Raw genomic sequence first — 21,407 nt, forward strand, 5'->3', positions numbered from 1 at the left:
CTCTGCATTAAGTTGAACAGTACTGTTTACAGACCGACACACAATCACACTCAGGTGATCTACTGTATATATTTATTTATTTGGGGTAGAGGTGAGGTACATAACTAATATATTGCATAGAGTTTATATCATAACATTTGTTCTAATGTAGGCACAACACTTTCAACTAGTGAGTCAGTAACATGAGGTGTAATTCAATTAAGTCAAATAAAGGTAGGAGGTTGTATCCTGATGGTAGGAAAGTGTGAATCCAGCGTTTGTCACAAAGAGCCTCTAACCGAGACCTACGGCTGTGATCAGACCGTATCAGAGCAGGTAAACCAGTATGTCAGGATGAGTCGGTCACATTGTTTGACCGTAATTTATCCCCCAGGCAACTTGCCAATCAAGTTGAGTCCTAAACAGCAGACATTTGCATGCCTCCAAATCCGCATCACCATCATCATCGCTGTTATCAATCACCACCATAATCATCACTATTATCAATCACCATCATCATCACTGTTATCAATCACCACTGTCATCATCATCACCGTTATCAATCACCACCATCATCATCTTCTCGATCCTCATCACATTTTTCTATTACCCTAAGTTCTCTTAAAATTGACTATCAACACAAACAGTACCACTTCAACAAAAAATGTAATAATAATGTTCAGGATGGATATAAATACTAAGAAACAAAGAAAAATAAAATAAAACGGCATGTCTACACCTGAAGCAATCCAAGGTAAACTGCATCAGATTTAAATGCTGCCCCCTGCTGAGTATAATGAGGTACTGCACAGAGCCTGCAGCAGAGTGACAGACGGGAGCCAATGGCAGTGATCAACTATAAGACATCGTTATTAAAACAACCATACATAGCTATCCTCGAAATGAAGTAAAACCTCTACAACTGTCATGGGTTAGTCCAATTTACACACACATACATAACTAGGGTATCTGTTTAGTTTCAAATCCATTCGAATCTAATTTCAAATTTAATTTGATCAGGTTTACCTAGAAATGTACTTAACTAAACGACTAATGTAAATTATTATGATTATATGTGAATAAAAAACACATAAAGTTAGTACTCAATGAACTCAAATACACGCCAACTAAGAAAAGAGAAACAGTTCTACAAAAATGACTAAATATGAATATCAACAAAATTCATATTTTAACCAGGAGCATCACAGCTTCATGAAAATGTATTTGACAAAAATAGGGCCAAAATCACTTGGTTCAAATTTCTGCAATCTTATGTTGGTTTTAACTGTGTGTGCGTGGAGTGTTAGGGTGTGTTCCAGTGTTCTGCTACCACAGTATTGGATTCATTCTACAACCCCAGTGTTACCTACAACATCTTCCCATGTTCTAAAACCCCAGTGTTGAGTAGAGGCAGAACCATGGATCCTGACCTACCACTTCCAGCATGTTCCAGTGTTCTGCTACCAGTCTTAGGTCTACTCCAGTGTTCTAGTACGCCAGTAAGGGATGTGTTTCAGTGTTCTGCTACCATAGTGATGGCTGTGTTCTAGAACTCCCCAGTAATCGGGTATTCTAGAATGAATCTGTTCCAGCGTTCTAGAACCCCCTGAGGTGGGGTGTTGCAGTGCTCTAAACGGGAGTGACACTGAGGTCCTCAGAAAGGGAGAAGCCAGAGTCTCTGTCCCTGGTGGGCTTCTCAGCTTTGGTGTGCCTTCTCACGTCCTCGTGTCCGTAGCTGGCGTGGCGCTTCAGGAGCAGCTTGGGCATACAGGACGAAGTCGTGCCCAGACCCAGAGCCAACCCCAGGCCTGAGCCTGACCCAGACCCTGAGGAGCAACTGGGGGCAGAGCCTGTAATGGTGCTGGTTCCAGAGCTGGAGCTGGGCTCTTGGGCTTTGGGCACCACTAGGGGCAGGCTTTCAGCCTCGTAGCTCTGCTCGTCGTACGCATAGTTGACGTTCCCACAGGGGAAGCTCTGGAGCTTGGCCAGGTCCATGCCAACCACTGTACCTGCACCACCTGTAGGGCATTTCCGTGAGGCCAGGTTGGTAGGTGCCTGGGAGGCAGACAGAGCCTGGCAAGAGGGAGAGGGGCTGGGGTTTGAGACAACAAGGCTGCTGGATCCATCCCACCCAGACTCAGGGCACTCTAAAGCAGTGTTGGGAGTGGCAGACTGGGGGGTGGACGTGGAGGTCGAGGTGGACAGGGGCATGGACTGAGTGTGGGCCAGAGCCTTCTTTCCCCTGCCAAAGCTCTCCAGAACCCAGGACCCGTAAGTAGGGTTCCACAGGTTCTTGGTCTTGTTCTTCAGCCTCTGGCTTCCAGAGGAGGAGGAGCTTCTGGAGCAAGGGCGGTGGTGGAGCCACGCCCCCTGACACGCCCCTATAGCTGGCACAGGCTCTGCCCAAGAAGGCTCCAAGGCCTCACGGTATGATGTCACTTCCTGTGGAAGCTGCTGGGGCCGCTGGAGGAGTAGGCGGGGCTTGTGGGGCTGCGGGAGGGGCATGGGGGCAGTGCCAAGGCCCAGGCCGCCCAGCTGATTGGAGGGATCCTGTGAAGAGGAATGAGAGACTAGAAGAGGAGTGAGGCTGCTGGAGGTCTCAGGACGGAGTGCTGCGCTCCCATCCTCCTCCACCGTGGGGTCATACTCTACTGGCAGGGGTGTGGTGATCACATCTGGGTCCTGAGAGAGGGAGGGAGAGGAAAAAGTGAATAAAGGGGGGATGGGTGGAGGAGGAGGTAGGTAAGATGACAGACGTAGGGAGAGAGAGAAGGGGAACAGGAAAGAAGGAACGGAGGGAAGAATAAACAGTTTAAAGAGCAGAAGGTAAGAGAAGGTAAACAAGGAACAATGGTGGTGTCTGTATTGTCTATCAGTGGGGCGGAGCTAGGAGAAAACCAGGGTACCTGAGTGCAGTAGTTGACTCTCTCCAGGATGGTGGAGAAGTTGGGTCGGTGTTCGGGGCAGTGCTGCCAGCACTGGGTCATGATCCGGTAGCTGCATAACAGACGGGGATGGAAAGACACAATCTTCCCTCATCAACTGCTATCAGTACAGTATGTACAGCATTCAGCCTAACCCTAAGCCATGTTTAAGACATGGACAGCAACCTCTGAATGGTCATCTTATCAAAGAATAAGTACTTTGTCTCTGTAAATAAAGGTTGTGCATCATCTCAGATAAACAACAAAGCTATTACAATTCTGATATGGTGTCTGATCTGTTACTAAGCCATAATAATATATTCATTTGGCACTTTTATACAAAACAAAGAACAGGGCAGATTGGAACCTGGTCCTTCTTAATCTGCAGTCAAATGCTTTGCCATTGATCCATTCCTATCCCCTGATAGCTCTACCCAATACTGTGGCTGTGCTGTGATTATGCTCTATGCTGTTCTTACACAGGGCCAGGGCAGCTCTTAGGTGGGTCCATTCGGCCCCCACTGGTGACAAACTCCAGCACCTCCTGGTTGGTCTTACAGGGATAGGGCATGTAGCCCAGGGAGAAGATCTCCCACAGCAGTACTCCAAATGACCTGCAGGGGGAGATGAAGGTCAGTGACTTCACCATACTCATAGGCTAGCCCAGCTGGGCACTCAACAAACTTGGAATCTTTTCAAGAATCTGTTGGTGGATACATGATGCTATAATGTCTGAGCAGTATGTGGTTACCATGTGTCAGTCTTGCAGGTGAAGATGCCCTCCATGAAGGCTTCAGGAGGCATCCACTTGACTGGCAGCATGGCACGCCCACCCTTTCTGTAATAACTGGCCCTGCACAGAAGCATTAACACCACAAAGGCAGCACATCAAATAGGCTTCACACAACGGCAAAAGACAGTCTCATGGCTGAAGCGGTGCTATTAAATGCTGCATGTGTTTGTATATTGATTACAGGTTCATCTTAGTTTGTTTGTGGACAGGTATATAGGTTAGAATACCTGTATATGTCGCGAGCCATTCCAAAGTCCCCTATCTTGGCCACTCTGTCGGGGCCTGGACAGGTCAGGAGACAGTTTCTGGCAGCTATGTCTCTGGACACAGAAAGCAACCTTTAAAATCAATCCAAATCCCAGGTAGAGATGTGCTGATGCTTTTAGATCATGGTGATAATGAATGACGAAACATGGCAATGAAGTGGGATTAGGCAGGGGAGTTGAAACCTGTGTATGAAGTGGTTCTCCTCCAGGTAGCGGCAGCCGAACGCGATGTCTCTGGCCATGTGGAGAAGCTCCAGCATGGTGAGAGACGAGGACTGACCCTGGAGACAGACACACACACACAGGATTCGTTTCACATAGTAAACAAAGACATACAAGTTTGTATTGCTATTCTTGTGGGTCTCTTTCAAAATCTTGTCACCCCTAACCGTCACCTTAACCATAACCATCATCTTTAAACAAGCCTCCCCATGCTCCCCCCCCCCCACACACACACACAGACACAGAGACACACAGACACACACTCCTTGCCCTGACACAATATTCTACAAAGAGAGATGTACACTATTAGGATGACTTTGATTGGGACACAGTGTGTTGCAGAACGTGGATGATTAAGAGGCATTATGGAGACGTACAGCTCTGGGTCTGTTCTGCCTGAGGAAGCTCTTCATGTCTCCTCCAGTCATCAGTTCGAGCAGGATGTACCGGGGTAGGATCTGAAGACTCACTCCAATGCAACGCACAATATTCTGGTGGCTGAACTTACTGTGGATACACAAACACAATTCACATTCATGTTTTTCAAGCCATTTTCCTGTCAGCATCTGCCAAATGTAGGAGAGGGAAACTATAGCCAATAGTTATATAGGCCAATTTGAATAAAAGTAGGACATTATTTTCACAAAATCCAGTTACACAGATTTCTTTGTTGACAAAGTTTTTGGGATTCTCGGTATTGCATTTTAGGGGTTAGCTCATTGCTGTGCACCAAGATCCGGCCATAAGTGTGTGTGCCAGAATCCAGACCTGGGACACATTTAATGGTGTGCGTTTTGCTGACGGCTCCATAGCGATACTATTAGCAAATGCCTTCCAAAAACTGTGCTGCGCTGATTCAGTTCTCTGAGTCATGAATACGAGTCTCCAGAGCCCCATCACAGGACGGTCCGCCTGTTCCTCGAGTTCCACACAGTTCAGACTGACCCTTTACTAACAGTATTTGTGGCCTGCCCCCACGCTCCATGAGTGCTAGCTAATGTTCTGAGGTGAGTGTTTGGTTTTCAGTAAGTGCTCACCCCATGAAAGGGGCCCTTGTAGTGACTGCTTTTCCCGAGGTCCCTTCAGTTGGGAACCTATGCCAGCTCATGTTTGGAAATGCGCTTTGCTACAGTATGCAGTTATGGAACTCACGCTGGAGCGTCAGCTTATCTGCGTAGCTGAAGTAGCAAACAATCCAGTGTTAGCTCTGCCGAGGACCAGCCGCTCTCTCAGTAAAGAGCAGTTGAGACACATTACCAAAATAAGGAGAAGAATAGAGCACACAGACCCAGTGAGTGGTAGCGTGATGATCGTTCGTGTCTCATCTGTTCTGCAAAGGTATTGTTGTGTTGAGTAATGAAGTGCGCGTGTCTTAACAGCGAGCTGCGGAAAGTGAAGGGGGGGCCAACGCGTTCCAGCTCACCTCATGATCAACGCCTCCATCAGGAAGTCCATTTCATCCTGCTCTGAGCAGATCTCCGGAAGGGTCTGTGAAGCAGAAAGGTAACCCATAATAACCTATAATCTATAATATTCAGGAGGCATCCACTTGACTTATAATCTATAATCTATTCACCCCAGACACACTCGCATATTTGTATGAAATTGCCTGCTATATAGTTGATAGACTGACCTTGATGGCCACCTGCATGGCTGTGTTCTCTCCTGTCATGCCCAGCACCTGGCCCTCATACACCTCCCCAAATGCACCATGACCCAGAGCTCTGAAACACAGACACAATCACCATAACAACTCCAAGTATGTGCGTCTGTATTAAGATCCGTATATGTTTAATGTTTGCACCTCCCTGCCACAGTAAATTCTGTGTTTGTGTAAACCAAATTCAGATTCTGTGTGTGAATATGTGTGTATACATGTAATGTATGTGTGTGTATACTGTATGTGTGAGTGTGTGTGTTTGCACATGGGTCTGTACCTAAGGAGGGTGATGTTCTTGCGATGGACCTCCTTGAGCTCGGAGAACGACGCAGCCTTGCCAGCGAAGCAGTAGTTGGGGTTGTAGTCCGTCATGATGGTGGAGGAGCGGATCTTACTGAGCTTGTACTCCGGACTTTGCAGACGCATACGAACAGCGTGGAGCTGGTTCTTCTTCCGATAGTAGACTGGAGGGGGGGGGTAGGAAGAGAGTGAAAGACGAGGGAAATAGAGAGAATTAAAGCCAGAGAGAGAGAGAGAGAGAGAGAAGGAGACAGAGAGGGAAACCTTGTTACTATGTTTTTTATTTATCGTCCCAAAACACTGATACATCAACTCTGTAACTCGGCAGCTGTGTGGTGTGTGCTGAATGAATGATCCTAGCCTCCAGCCCCTGACCCATGCTCCAGAGACTAGCTAAGCCAGTGCCAGTGACCGTTCCAGTGAGTGAGGACTCACCCTCCGTGGAGGTGGCAGCCCCGATGCAGGCTGGTAGTCTGCAAGGGGGGAGGGGGCGCTGCGTGCAGGTAAGAGGTCCCCACTGCCGACCGCTCGAGCCGCTGGTGCAGATGCTCGGGACTGGGGTGGGGGTTGGGGGGGTTGGGGGAGGAGGGGGAGGAGGAGGAGGAGGGGGAGGAGGGGGGAGGGCGCCCGGACACAGACTACCACCCTGCATGGGGGAGAGCTCAGGTGGAGAGACACCGTTAACCTCCTCCAGGAATGTGTGTGTGAGTGTCAGGGAGTGTGTGTGTGTGTGTGTGTACATTGCATGTAATGGGTGTTTTACTGTTTTTCAGGGGCCCTATAATGTCTTTACAACTTACACACTGTGGTAATGATAAGGTCATTGATGATTAAACACAATGAGACATCAGGCCCTTCAGCTCCAGCTACAACATGCTTCTGGGAGCAGACTCCATGTGTGCGTGTCATATCCTGTAGTGTACTGACAACACTGCCTGGAGGAACTGTCACTCCGCAATTTAGCTTAGTGTTACAGGAGGGTTTTATTCAGCATTAGGAAACATACACAGTTACACAGTCAGTTGTGGCACAGCTTGGTACAGTTAGTGTTCAAGTCAAACTCTACATATCTGGATATCAAACCAGCAATGGATGGGCAAAGGGTTTCTGGTTGGTTCTGTCAACTCCAGCAACAAACACTGACAACCATTCCATAATTGTTGTCCTCATGTGCGATATGTTATCACAGTATCCTAGAAGTTGGTTGATTGGGCTCAGTAAGAGCTAAGCTGATACTGTAAGATTCTAGGCTGGAATCCCTCCTCCTCCAAAGCCCAGTTCTACCAGCTGATGGGTGCTGAAGAACAGACATGAGAGGAGTTGTTCCCAGCCAGTCAGCCATTTGCACATCTCCATAGGGCTCTACAGTACAGTTCACCCAGGACTGAGTCAACTGTGCTTTATTTAGACTAAGATGGCGGGAGAGGTGCTTTAAAGCACTCCTGCATCAGGAGAGGGGAAGGGAGAGCCCTGGGTAGGGGGGTGGGGTGCGGAGTTAGTGGGTATAGGGGAAGGATGGGGAGAAGTAGAGGAGAAAGAAGTGGACAAGATGTGAAGAAAGAAGATGAGGAGTTAGAGGGGTGGATGGAGTAAAAGGACGAGCCGAAGGGAATGACAAGGAAAAGGAGGAGGAGAAGGAAGTGAAGGACTTCCCATTTCTCACAGCAACTGATGGACATCCAAAAGATAAATATTACTTAATCCCTCACTGTCCTATAGTCTTTAAAAAAAAACACACAAATAAGATAAGGTATTTGGTTAAACATAAGTAGACATAAAGTGTATATTCATAGCAGCAATCATTATATACCTATCTCCCTGTCAAGACAAAGTAATAGTCTAGTATTATTATCAGGCTTAGTGACCTCTCCTTTTTGGAACAAAAAATCTACAAATAACAGGTTAATAGCAGTCTGTTAAAGTTATTCCCTAATCATTCCTCTTAAAGCAGTTTTATTGTGCAACTATAAGCGGTAAGCTTTCCAACAATGAAACAATGTTTCACCCTCAGTTAAAAACAAACAGTAATTTGAGAACCACAGGACTCTGTTTAAGTACCATATTGTTCTGGAACTGTTTGAAACCAAGACCATGTTGAACCCCTTGTCAGGATACGAATGGCTCCAGGTGGGGAAAATGGGAATAGGGGACAGAGGGCCTTTCCATTCATGTTGAACTACAGAAAAGTGGCACATCCACTCTGACACTCTAAGACCATTCAGTTTCTCCCCTGTTCTCCACAGTAGGTTTCCCAGCAGAAGTCTGTTACGTAGGGTGAATGTGTTGCTTAACTCTGACCTACCAAATGTAGTCCAGTGGGATTTTCCTATAGTAGAACTACAATCCACTCCCCATCTTATAGACCTATCTATGCCAAGACACCCCTTTAGGCTGTTAGTACTATATATGCTAACAGTTTGATACAATGGCCCACTTTAATAACAAAGTATACTAGAACAAGGCATCAGTCTGTCAGACTCATTATACTCCTGCCCCTAATATACTCAATATGTGTGCACAACAAAAAATGGGTGTGGAATGTAAACTGAAAAAATTCACTGCAAATCCTTATTCCACAGAATACAACTTGTATAGTGAAATGTACATTTGTAGTGTAAAAAGCATCTTTGATTTATATATATATATTTTTTTTTTACTCTGTACATAAGCAAAATCACTCGGTCAGTCAACATTTTCCCTTGATACAACAGCTTCAAGGGCCAGGTCTGTATCTGTGTGTCTTAGGCCAAGGGTCAGGGGTCAAGTCTGTCTCTATGTCTAAGACCGAGGGTCAGAGTTCAGGGGTCAGAGGCGATGAAAGGTGGAGGGCACAGAGTTGACACACATCTGGAAGAGTCTCTTACTGAGGGTGAGGCTGGCGCAGGTCAGCACGATGCCCGTCACCACGGTCGACGCCACCACTGCCAGGATCAGCGAAAGCGATAGCTGGCCGTCAGGGGAGGGGACCTGGGATGCTGTTGGGGGGGGGGCAAAGCTAAAATGTTAAGAGTAGAGACAGGGTTCCAGCATTTTTCTATTGTTATTTCAGTTTTATTTAAATTAAAAAATGACCCAAGTTTAAAATAAATGTGTGTGCACTGTGAAGTCCCCATACAGTGTAACATAAGGTAACATAAGGGTTAGCATGAGGCCACAAGGCCTACAGCAGGTAATAGGAAGGCCAATGCTCATTTTACAGTCTTTGTCCTGAATTGACCATTGACCATGGATTGCTGCCAAAGGCAAAAAAGCTTTGTGTAGCTACAGGTGGAGTGCAACCAAAGTCACCTGTGCAGGTCACATTGTCGCTGGCTAGGACCTCCTCATTGTGGCAGAGACAGAGGATTAGTCTGGTGTCATCGTCCCGCTTGCAGCTCTGAGTTTGACAGTGGCTGCAGTTGAGCTGTACTTTGATCTCACACTCTCCGTGGCTCTCCATGGCTGAGAGACACAGCAAAGGAAAGCAGGGATGGGTTATTTATGTGTCACTGCCAGAGTTGGCAAAGGTACACACATCCTTCACTCAAGTAGAAGTACAGATACTTATGTTTCAGTAAAAGTTGACTACACTTTTCACTCAAGTTAAAGTAAAGAAGTATGGGCTCTGACATATACTTTCTGACATATACTTTTTACTATCTGTTGTGTGTAGTGTTTTAGTAAACAGGTGTCCAGAAAAGTACAGTAACAAAGTATTTGCACAGTGTAATAACATAATAAATGTGTAATAACAGTGTAAAAAAAAAGTTCAAGTGAAATTAAATCAACCGTTACAAAAGAAAATCGAAACCTATTTTCCCAAAGGTTTTTTCAAACACAACACGACACAAGTTATTTTTTTATTTTTTTTACTTTTTTTCGCAAATAGTTTTTTATCTTTGGAATATTGTTTTGTAAAAACTTGTATTCAATAATATTTGTTCACCTTTCAAAACTTTTTTTTTTTACTTTTCAAATGTTTTATTTTTCACCTTGATTCTTTTTTTCACACACAAACTGAATTTATGTTGTCAACCATGCCTTCTTTCTTGAACACAGAAAGAAACCAGGGGCATAATTGTTTGACAGCAAACAAAAAAACTAAATTTGAAGACGACATTATCTAAATCTATGTGTCTGTGTCTGTCTCCACAGACAGCCTGGCTTTCTGCTTCAGTCCACAGGAGTATTGTCAGCACATGATTGTGCAATAAATTATATTGTCGTGCTGGCAAGAAAAATCATTGGCTGTCTATCCATTCACATCCGCCCATAAACAGACACAGTGGCGCCAATGGTAACAAGTTCCATGAGGACCTGAATTAGAGAAGTCAGTGTCCACAGCACACAGCCCACCCCTTTCCCCTCCTTGTCTAAATAATGAGAATCAGGTGGTCACCCCCACACCCCCCCCCCTCACCGCTACACACACACACACACACACACACACACACACACACACACACACACACACACACACACACACACAGAGACTTCTGAGTATCTTTGTGTGATTTGAACCTTGTTGGTAGAAACACCACTGTTAGGTCTGAGTTTCTTGGTGGTTGTGTAAGCTCACCTGCCAGAGGCTGCAGGAAGATCTCCCCCATGGGATGAACAAAAGAGATTCCATCCTGACCATCTGCTGTGATGTCATCTGTCAGCGCTGCGTCTCCACCTGAGATGAAGAACCAAGTCAAACGTATGGTGACTACATAAAGTCCCATTCACACTTTTCTTTTATCGACCATAACAGGTCGCCCTAACAGGGATCTCTCCCTTTTCCAGATTTTTTTTCTGCCAGATTATCCATAGGGAACAAATATGACAGAACAATTATTTATGCGAGTTAACAAGACTAGCAAGCAAGATGACTGATAATTGAGGCCATTATAATGTAGCTAAAAATTGTTAGCTAGCTAGCCAAGCTAACGTTACTGCTCAAATCCTAGATAGCTAGAGCTAGCCTAGCTAGCTACTTTGACTATGCGAGTTAGATAAACCTTACCTTCGTAATTGTCAATGTAGCTGAAAACGTACAATTTGAACCCCTTTTCCCTCTTGCTTAAAGGGCAGCAACATAGATTCCTAAGTACATTGTTGATTGTAACTGCTTGCTACAGGAAGTTGTTGACTTGGCTTATGCAATATGCAGAAGTGATGCGTGCATAGTGTATTGAAGTGGGCGTATGCAAGTTAAGGCGGAAATGTCAGTTGGTCTTTTGTCAACATGCCAAGCGTAACTATTGACGTTTCGGTCATGATGAATTAAAGGCTAAATGTAATTTTAAAATTTGTAAGAATGTTAATACTAAAGCACTTAACCTATCCAATTCTGTTACATTCTGAGATAATAATAAAGCATAATTCTAAGAAATACATAAGAAATAATGGGTGTATAAATAATTTTGTTGAGAATCTAAACAAGCTCCCCCTTATTTATCACTATAGTGTCAGTGTGTAGTAATTGTGCCTCTACTTCAGCTTATAGCCCTGAACAGGAGAGATGGTGAGAGTCTGACTCTCTGAACCTCTGCTCTAACAGCCATGACAGATTCACCTGATAGCTGCTAGAGAGGAGTGCCGGGCTATGAGATTCCCCAATAAACCCTGCACACACACAGAGCTTTGGCTCGGTAGAGAAAGTTAAATCAGAGCAAAAACAGAGATGAAGTGATAAAGAGAGATGGAGGGAGAAAAAAAACAGGGAGAGAGAGAGAAACAGAGGGTTATAATGCTGAAACCAAAGACTAATATTGCGAATCTCACCTCTGTACCCTCCTCCTCCTCCCCCGGCTGTGCAGGGCCCACCTCCACCCCCAAAACCCCCAAAGGTGGCCCACTCCAGCTTGGCAAGGGCCTGGGAGCATGGTGAGCCCCCCTCAGCCCCCTCCATGAGAGACTTCCCAGCCCACACGTAGCTGGATGTGTCCTTTAAGCCTCCACCTCCCCCTGCAGCACACACAGATGCACAAAGACACACATAAGCATGCACACACACGTCTTTGAATCTTTACCACACACACACCTCAGTAAACAAACGTGTTTTAGTAAGATGAGCAGATAGAGATGCTATGTATATCCAAAGCCTGCTGGTGATGGAGGATTTAGGTGGCATGTTCCATGAGACTCTTCCAGGGCCGCGACTGCCTCTTCACTGCCATATATGTCCTCCTCTCAGGGGTCAGGACCGGGCACAGAGCTAGGGCTCATGGAGCCAGGATTATGATCGACCTAGACGCATACTTTGTTAGTGTTTGCTGGCCTGTGTTAGAGTGGCAGGCGGCATTAGACTACAATTATCCTTGGTGACAGAAGAGACCGTGGAGAGGAGCTGAAGCAGCGCCGCGTGGAGAAGAGCTGAAGCAGCGTAGCCCCTGTTCTGAGGAGGCTCCTTCTAGTCTCGAAGGGGGCCTCCTGAACTTACAAGGAGGGAAACACCAGCTGTCTCAGAGAGCAGGTAAATCTACACACCCAGAGAGACAATCGGAGAATGCTTGGCGTCCTTTAGAGACCAGGGATCTGCAGACACATGATGGTGTCCCCTCAGGGTTCCATGGTATCATTTTAGGAATGCAGGGAAAAGGCTGCTGGAGACCAAGTGCCGTGGGAGCCCTGGTCTAATCCCTGTGTCCAGATGTTCTCCTCAGATAAAGACCACTGGAGAACAAGCTGGCAGGAAACATTTCCGACTGCCATCCCCTCCTTGCTGGCGGAGACCTGGGCATGTCTCCAAACCCGAAGGGTTAAAGGTGAGGCTTCAGGTGAGGTGCAATGCAAGCAGAGACAGGGACCCTATACCTGCCGCCCCAGTGAGTCCGTTGGTGCTGCTTGCGCTGGTGTCGTTCTCGTACTGCTCCAGGGGGATTTGGTCTAGACTGCTGTCAGGGTCCTCCATGTAGGCCTTGCCTCCACCCCCCGCCGCAATCAACAGGGGCACCAGCACCGCACCCTCCATCTGACACAAACATAACTTTGGTTTTGCATCTCACTTACCATCAAACCAGATAGACAGACAACCACAAGGACTGATGCATGCACACACATATACAATTTCAAGGTTTCTCCCCTACAGTGAGAAGTTAGAAAAGACTACTTTAAAGGGTGTTTCACATGACTAACATGTTTACGTGAAATCTGACCTCTGATACACAGCTCTATATTTAGATATAAAGACCAGCCCACTGTACTAGACTATGATGAATCCCTTAAGCGTCCCCGCAGATATTCTTTGGTGCATGTAATTACATCTGCTAAAGCTATGGCTATCTGTTTAGCATCTTTATGGGTCGATAGGCGCCAGCGAAGCAGGACTGGAGGAACTCTCCAGAAGGGGTTGGCAGCACATTTCATGCAGTTTCCCTTTCCTACAATGGTGTACTCTTCACACAAGATTCTTCATTGGTAATCCGTTGATCTATTTAGCACGTCCAGTTTACTGCGTCTCTCCCCCACCCAGTATGACTAACTGCTATCCTCACTCACATGAAGAATCCTGGTCTTACCTTGTAGATGTAGGTGGCTCCCCCACCTCCCCCTCCACCCCCCGCCCAGCCTGAGCCGTCTCCAGTGTGGCCCTCCTCAATCACAGAAGACTCCTCCAGACAGATCTTCTGGGTCAGGGGGTTCCTCTACAGACCAGAAGGAGGCAGAGAGATAGAACGGAAGAAATAAAGATAATAGAGAGGGGGGGGGGGGTACCCAGTGAGAAACACGCAGTCATTGTGTTCATTTTGTTTCATTCAAATGTAAATGTTAACGTGTTCCATTCCTCTGTCCCACTCTGTGCCCCTGTTTACCCATCCCTCCCTCCCCCCTCCCTTCCCCCTCCTCACCCCTGGGCAGGCATCTTCCCCCTGGTGCCCCACCAGGATGTAAAGCGTCTCCCCCCTCTCCAGAGGGAAGATGGCGGAGATGAAGACTCCGTGGGAGCGCTTGTTGTGGTTCTTGGCCCCTTTGCCTCCTGCCGCCCCGTAGGCCGAGATCCTGGGGAGGAAATGACATAGGAAATCACAGTGGGAGCGTGTGCACCACCAGCGGCCACAGTGGTGTTTTACTAACCATGGGTTCAACCCTAGCCCTAATTCTATCCCCAGGCTACTGTGAAGACAAGCCTTACACTAAGGCTTTGCAGGCTAGTATGGAACAAAAAGGTTTGGATACAGGGAACGTCCGATCACATTGGGACACGTTTGTCAAGTGACACTAGCCAAGAAGACAACACAGAAAAGTATACTTTACAAACCCAACTTGAATAATAATGTAACAGTGGAGCAAGTAGAAAAGTAAGTGTAACCGAGTAACTGTCCCTTCTCTGATAGCAGAAGCTGATGCTGATGCTGAAGCGGAGGGGCTAATTCATGTTATCTACACCAAAGATTTAAATCTCTGGATATTCAAAATCAAGTTGAAAGCCAAGCTTGGCAGCAGGCAGGCAACTGTTTAACGTATGTGGACCTCTTACTTTGCCTGAGTATAACACAAACATATGCACACCCGTACACACAAAAAAGAACAACTGCAGGGAGGTAAGCTCCCTCTATTCCAGGGATGTCTCCTGTTAGGATTTTTCAATCAACCTTCACTGACCAGCTTTCTGTTAACACCTGACATAAGTCAGTCTCCTGTGAGCTTCCCACATGGGAAATCAATTACACACTAACCCTGTGGCACATTCTCACACCTGGTTGTCAAACCTTTCCATCTGTTTTGATTACATCCAATAAAATGAATTAAAAATAAATGATTGCAGATGATACATTGCCTCCATATTCAAATCACAAACCACCTTATTTCCTTTTGGGAATAGAAGGAAAAGTGATTTACATGTATCTGTTGGTGGCGGGAACCCTCCACATCTGCACCCCTCTCAAGGGGCCATCCTTCCCCAGTGTGACGGAGACGTTGGTCTTCCTGTAGGCGCTGTCACACTGGGCCTGCGTCGGCCCCCGGGGGCCACTGGCCCCACAGGATGTAAAAAACCACGTCATCAGAGACATCTCTGTGGGACAGAGAGGCAGTGGAGGAGGGGGAGTGGAGGGGAGGGGAGGGAGGGAGGGAGGCAGGGAGGCAGGGAGGGAGGGAGGGAGGGAGGGAGGGAGGGAGGGAGGGAGGGAGGGAGGGAGGGAGGGAGGGAGGGAGGGAGGGAGGGAGGGAGGGAGGGAGGAAGGGAGGAAGGAAGGAAGGAAGGAAGGAAGGAAGGAAGGAAGGAAGGAAGGAAGGAAGGAAGGAAGACATGTGAGAGTCATTCACCAGTGACTCAACATCCTGTCCTACACACTACAACCACAGTTACAGACATATAAGCACATCTACTGGGGAATTCTGAGGAAATTACATTAATACATGTTTGCACCTGGTATGTACTGTCACATAGGGAAAAAAATATAAGATATAGTGTGTGTGTATGTGTGTGTGTTTGGGTATGCATAGAGAAAAAAAAAGAGATAGAGAGAGAGAAGTATACAGCTACAGACAGAGATCACAAGGAGATTCTTAAAGGAAACAGAGGCCAACTCTGAGGCCTACCCGAGGCAGAAGGTTCCGGAAGAGGACTGAAAAAATCCAGATCACCCATGAGGTCAAAGTCATGGAAGAACTTGTGTCCAAGCAGCAGGGAGTTGAGATCTGTGAGGAGATGAGGTGAGAGAGAAAGACATGTTGACTAAGCTTTTATTCATTACCGGTTGCAAAAACATCAGAGGAGGAGGGGAGGAGGATGGGAGACAAGGAGACAGGTCAGTGGATTTTAAAGCAGAAATTACTAGTTTGTGGGAGCAACTTAATGTCCAGAGCTGAGATGATAAAAAGAAAGATGAGCTGAGAGGAGATAAGAGTGAGGGGGCCGAAAGGAGGAAAGACACACAGGGACAGAGAGAGAGAGAGAGAGAGAGAGAGAGAGAGAGAGAGAGAGAGAGAGAGAGAGAGGAGAGAAAGAAAGAGGGATAGAGATAAGGAGGGAGGGAGAGAGAGAGAGAGAGAGAGAGAGAGAGAGGAGGGAGGGAGGGAGGGAGGGAGGGAGGGAGGGAGGGAGGGAGGGAGGGAGGGAGGGAGGGAGGAGAGAGAGAGAGAGAGAGAGAGAGAGAGAGAGAGAGAGAGCGAGAGAGAGAGAGAGAGAGAGAAAGAGAGAGATAGAGAGAGAGAGAGAGAGAGAGAGAGAGAGAGAGAGAGAGAGAGAGAGGGGGAGATAGAGAGAGAGAGAGGAATCTTATTGATGGGGCGTGTTGGTGGCATGTTGACAGGGATGTGAGGAGTAGGAGGACATTGAAAGTAATATGGGATGTATTGGAGGGATATGAGTAATAGGAGCTGTAATCCAGATCAAACTCATCTGGCTTAAACTCAACTGTAGCCATCATTATACGTTAATACACTATTACCAAAGACGTACCCCACATCCAAGCCTCCCAGCTCCCTAGCACACCAAATCAACTGATTGGTATTTATCTTGGTATTTATTTATCTTAATAAATACATCATAAAATTCCTCAATTAAACCTCTTTATATCCCTCATTATGAAATGCAATATAATACGTTGCATATCATCTTGGTCAGGTCTATTCAATCAAACTAATTTGTTCCGTAGGTGGATGGGTGATTGTTGATTGCTTGGGAACTCTAGAATGTTCCTCTGGCATGCTAATGGTATGGGTGATGCAGGGTTTTATAGCCAATTGTGGGCTGCGGGTTAAATCCCAGGAGAGCAATGTTCAAACTTGGTTTCTCACCAGTTAGAACCAATCAGAAAACATCTGCATCACTGAACACTACATCTGGTTTCAGATGTTTCAGCAAGAGTCTGCTGTCTTTTTTTTAACAGATCTGCAGTATTACTATTTACCGACTATCAGACGAGGATATCCATCTCAATATTGCCCTTTTCCACAGACTTCAACACATGGAGGTGTTGAAGTCAAGGATATGTACCACTCAGACATCATCTGGGAAAGATCAGTTCCACGTGTCCCAGACGGGGAATCAAACCTTCATAACCCTAACCTCTCACCATGTGGTCAAAAGCGAGTGGGCTTTTAAAGTCACGGCCACAGTACCGGACCCCCTCTGCTACATGGAGGTGAGCTGCTGTGTACCTGTGTTGAAGCACGCCGCCCCCAAGGCGATGTCATCCAAAGCAACGTCTGCCTTAGAGCCACGCTCCCACGTGGCACCCATCTTGAAGTAGAACCTTTTAAAACAGAGAAGGCGGGCCACGAAATACCACCGGATAAGCTGCAAAGCTATTTATTAGAAATTTATGTTCAAGAGTCCGTCAAATGTCACATGTTTGTTATCAAACGGATGATTATGTTCCAAATACCCATGGTGAAGTCCAGGGAGCTGCAGAGTGATATCCTGCCATTTGTCATTCCAACGCCCGGATCTCTCCCACAGAAGAGGCGAGGTGGCAGTGTCATTATCGATGATGGCCACCTGTACCGTGCCATTAAAGTCCCCGTAGAGGTAGAGGGAGAAATGGAGCTGGAAGCACACACGATGATTGATGGTGAAAAAAAAACCTTTCTGGGTTTAAAGAGCAAATTTGTTGACGTGAGTCTCTTCCACCAAGGAAAGTTGATGGTTAATCCACGTACCTGGCAGTCGGTGCTGGACACAGGACGGGGTAAGGATGCGCTCTGGATGAAGGCCTCCAGCTGGGAACTATTCTCTCTGACCTGAAATAAAAGGAAATGCCCTGGGGAACAGAAAAAACGCAGCACAGAGGGGGGCTTATTAAGACGTAGGGCAGCTGTCAGAAGGAGTATGACTGATGGGGCTCACACGGAGGAACAGTGGGAGGGCCTGAGAGGTGGAGCAGTAAATCCTGTTTGGTCTTGGCCACACTTGCCCATTTGGACTGAGATCAACAGGATGGAGAGTGAAATCCTGGGCTCAAAATATAGCAATCAATTTAACAGTGAAAGTGGTTATAACATAGCAATGCTTTGTTCGCTCTGGGCTGCACTGTGCTGCCACAGTCCCGGACTGGTGCTTAATCATTGACAGTTCATGTAGAGTCGCCAGGAATGTCGTATTTCCTGCAAGCCTCCCAGGATCATTCTAGACTAAGCTCCTTGACTTTGGTGATGTTTGGAAAAAAACTGGATCCAAATGAAAATCCTGTTTCATCCGATACGAAAATATGTAACATGAGAAACGTGGAAAGATAGTTTGAGCCTATGTCATTCCATTAAACACAGCATTCTTCACAAAATACACACACTAATACAGGAACACACATATGAATGCATTCACACCACCACACACACACCTGGTGAGTTGTGAAGAGTTGTTCCCAACATGTCCTCACTGTATGTGAGCTCCCTCCCGGTGACCGTCCTCCATGAGGAGAGCCCATTGGTCACCGACCACCCACAGGACCCCCCCTCAAACGAACAGCGGGAACCAATTGGAAGAGCATCTGAGGAGGAAATGAAAGGTGACATGGCAGACAGGTGAGTCACTGTTTAAAAGCAGCAGGAGTTCAGTTTTATACTCTAATGAGAAAGACACACACCTGGGTAAAACATTAAGAAACACATAAATACCTAAAAACTTTGGGAAACTTTGGGAAAACCTAAATCACAGCTCTATTGTATTTTCTCCTCTCCTCTCATCTCCTCTACTTTCCTCTCCTCTCCTCTCCTCTCATCTCATCTCCTCTCCTCTCATCTCCTTTCCTCTCCTCTCCTCTCCTCTCCTCTCCTCTCATCTCCTCTACTTTCCTCTCCTCTCCTCTCCTCTCCTCTCATCTCCTCTCACCATGACAGAAGCAGGCAAAGTTTTTTATTCTGCTGGTCTAATCCACAGCCTCCAGTCAAAGGATTAACAATTTATCACGGCCTTAAACTTTAATACAGCAAATGCATGAAGCAAGCCTCCTGTCAGGGGGACTAAGAGCCTGCTCCCCTCTGCCCTGACACACCTCTCTCTCATGCACTCCCCATTACCACACTACATTCATTTACTTAATTCACTCAAAGGCAAAATTATCTAATTCCATCCATGTAAATCAGCTGACGATGTGTATTTATGGTGCAAAGGCAAAATTACTCGCCTCAAAATGTGTTTTTCTCAAACACAATATCACGTAATGTCATGGGTGAACTTTGTGAGGATTGCTTGTTTTGAGGGTTACTTTATATTATGACATTTAGATTTCCTGGGTCTATAACATGCTGGACACCTATCCACTAGCGAGGCAACATCAACCACACAGTGTCTACTAAGGAAGTTTGCAAAAGTCGAAGCCAGTACTCACCACAAATAACGCCCTCATCCTCCCCTAGAGGGCAGTCACTGTGGAAATCACACACGTTCATTCTGTCTATGCAGCCTCCTTCATCACAGTGAAAAGACCTCGCGTTACAGTCCAACTCCAGATCCAGATCATGGTGACCTGCAGACAAACAAGACAGACGGGGCACTTTTATTATTCCATGTTCCTGAGTTGCAGATCCTACTTTAATTTAGATGATTACATGAAGATCGAAGACAAGATCATTTATGGAAATTCCACAGACAATCCTTTCGTTAGATGCTAAGGATTATAGTTAATCTAGTATACTTAATTTTCATTTTTTATGGAACTGAGTGCTTCAACTGCTCTTGACTAACCCAACTAACCCATTTAATACAGCGGACACCTGTCTCATAGAAGACAAGAGGCATATTTAAATGTTATTGAAATCAAATGGAGTGGAAGTGAACTCACCCACTTCACAGTCCCTGAGCTCCAGGGAGTCCAGGGCCATGCTTGCTCCCTCCCTGCCCAGACAAGAGTGGTACAGCAGGGTCACCTGGAACGGCTCCTCCACCAGTCCAATCTCAGCCTCCAGCTCTTCCCATTGCTCTCTGCCACAATCAATCACAGGAGAGGTTTTAAAGAGACAGTTAACTACATTTTAGTTTCCTTTCTTTTGATTTGTTGCATTACACGTTAGGTTGTGAGCGTTTATCAGGTCTAAAATATGAAACTGTCTACAGAGTGTTCATTGCATATAACTGCATTGTGCGTCACACTAAAAGCAGTGTTATTAATGTACTGTGTAAGGAAAGTGCCACATTTAAAATATTAGCCCCCTTCCAAGCTAAATTCTCCCTAAACCTAGCGACAGGCAGCGTAGAAGGCATGAGCTCTCTTTATGTGGGAGTAGCAGAGTCTTAAACCATTTTCCCTGGGAACCGAGAAATCCTTCAACTCCACAATCCTTTTATCAGTCGGTCTGTCAGGAAGTCCTAACAGTGCTAAACCTCACCGCTGGGTATTAATGGTCCCTGAGAAGAGTTGGAGGCACCACACGGCTCATTATTCAGTGTGAACCGAGTCAGATAAGAAGTGATATACCATACGTCCAGAGAGCTAAATGGGAAGTATGACCTCAACCACAGCAAAAGTCCATCTCCAATCGCTTCCTCAGGACAAAAGTGACATTTGACAGTAAAGTACAGTAATGCACGTTTGACACTGAACTATATGCTCTGTTCGCACTTCTCATATAAATACTTTAGAACTGGTAAAAAGCATTTTAATGAATAGTCTCTGCCTGTATACACAGCTGAAGTATGCCCCACACCTACCTGAAAGAAGCTGAGTTAAGCTCTCCGCTCTTTTGGACCCAAAGACAAATGACTGGAGGGAAACTGCAGGAGAGCATCTTTTCACTGTTGCTCAGAGATATTACCTTGCTAATAGGACAATGATCTCCTCTTTCCCTGAGTAACATTGGCCTGAGTAACATTGGCATAATGATTATATGTTGAATAAAGGCTGACTGTAATCTGGGCCAAAGATAATTTGAGCGTATAGGCAGTTATAATACAAAATGATATGCTCAATATCATGTGGCCCCCAAGTCAGGAGGAAAAATGATGAATCAGTTTCTCTATCCAGATTCTTCAGATCATCTTTACCATAAACCTCGATAACCTCATGGCTCTACAGTATAAACGCTAAATCCGCCGCTCCAGGAATACAGCACTTTAGGTTCCAGATCTTTTACAGAAGGTGCATCCACGCTGCAGACCCTTCACTGCTGAGGAAAAGTAGTGGATTACTCCAGCCCTAAGATGCTTGATGAATACAAGCCCAGAGTCCTGCAGTTCCTGCCACCCAAAACTCTAATGCTCTCTACTCCTCCTATTACTAGCAAACTAACCTCATTGGCCAGTATACGTCTCTCTTCTGTCCCAGCCAATTATATTCATTTTCAATTCAAAGGTCCCCTTTTAGAAACATGAATGCTTTTAGCTTGTTCCAGAATGGCAGTGCTTCAAGTTGAACATT

At 46.1% G+C, this 21,407-nt stretch overlaps 1 protein-coding gene across 1 annotated transcript in view; it reads right to left on the minus strand.

Annotated features, from left to right (window-relative positions):
- Positions 1-65: 65 nt before the first annotated feature.
- The window catches only part of ltk (leukocyte receptor tyrosine kinase), a 35,841-nt gene continuing 14,499 nt past the window's right edge, over positions 66-21,407 (minus strand). Inside the window, exons 5-29 of the mRNA XM_084678222.1 lie at positions 19,836-19,975; positions 19,383-19,520; positions 18,393-18,542; positions 17,716-17,816; positions 17,442-17,602; positions 17,215-17,309; positions 15,652-15,750; positions 14,950-15,124; positions 13,959-14,109; positions 13,629-13,754; positions 12,925-13,081; positions 11,893-12,075; positions 10,703-10,801; positions 9,433-9,585; positions 9,009-9,119; positions 6,122-6,308; positions 5,818-5,908; positions 5,608-5,672; positions 4,562-4,691; positions 4,146-4,243; positions 3,924-4,016; positions 3,655-3,756; positions 3,383-3,517; positions 2,886-2,976; positions 66-2,661 (exon numbers count right to left, since the gene is read on the minus strand). Coding sequence (XP_084534348.1) covers positions 1,609-2,661; positions 2,886-2,976; positions 3,383-3,517; positions 3,655-3,756; positions 3,924-4,016; positions 4,146-4,243; positions 4,562-4,691; positions 5,608-5,672; positions 5,818-5,908; positions 6,122-6,308; positions 9,009-9,119; positions 9,433-9,585; positions 10,703-10,801; positions 11,893-12,075; positions 12,925-13,081; positions 13,629-13,754; positions 13,959-14,109; positions 14,950-15,124; positions 15,652-15,750; positions 17,215-17,309; positions 17,442-17,602; positions 17,716-17,816; positions 18,393-18,542; positions 19,383-19,520; positions 19,836-19,975 — 4,084 coding nt within the window. The 3' untranslated portion in view covers positions 66-1,608. The remainder of the gene's footprint in view (positions 2,662-2,885; positions 2,977-3,382; positions 3,518-3,654; positions 3,757-3,923; positions 4,017-4,145; positions 4,244-4,561; positions 4,692-5,607; positions 5,673-5,817; positions 5,909-6,121; positions 6,309-9,008; positions 9,120-9,432; positions 9,586-10,702; positions 10,802-11,892; positions 12,076-12,924; positions 13,082-13,628; positions 13,755-13,958; positions 14,110-14,949; positions 15,125-15,651; positions 15,751-17,214; positions 17,310-17,441; positions 17,603-17,715; positions 17,817-18,392; positions 18,543-19,382; positions 19,521-19,835; positions 19,976-21,407) is intronic.

This window comes from Hypomesus nipponensis, chromosome 3 (genome assembly GCF_054491055.1).
Source record: "Hypomesus nipponensis isolate SF chromosome 3, ASM5449105v1, whole genome shotgun sequence".
Lineage (NCBI taxonomy): Eukaryota > Metazoa > Chordata > Actinopteri > Osmeriformes > Osmeridae > Hypomesus > Hypomesus nipponensis.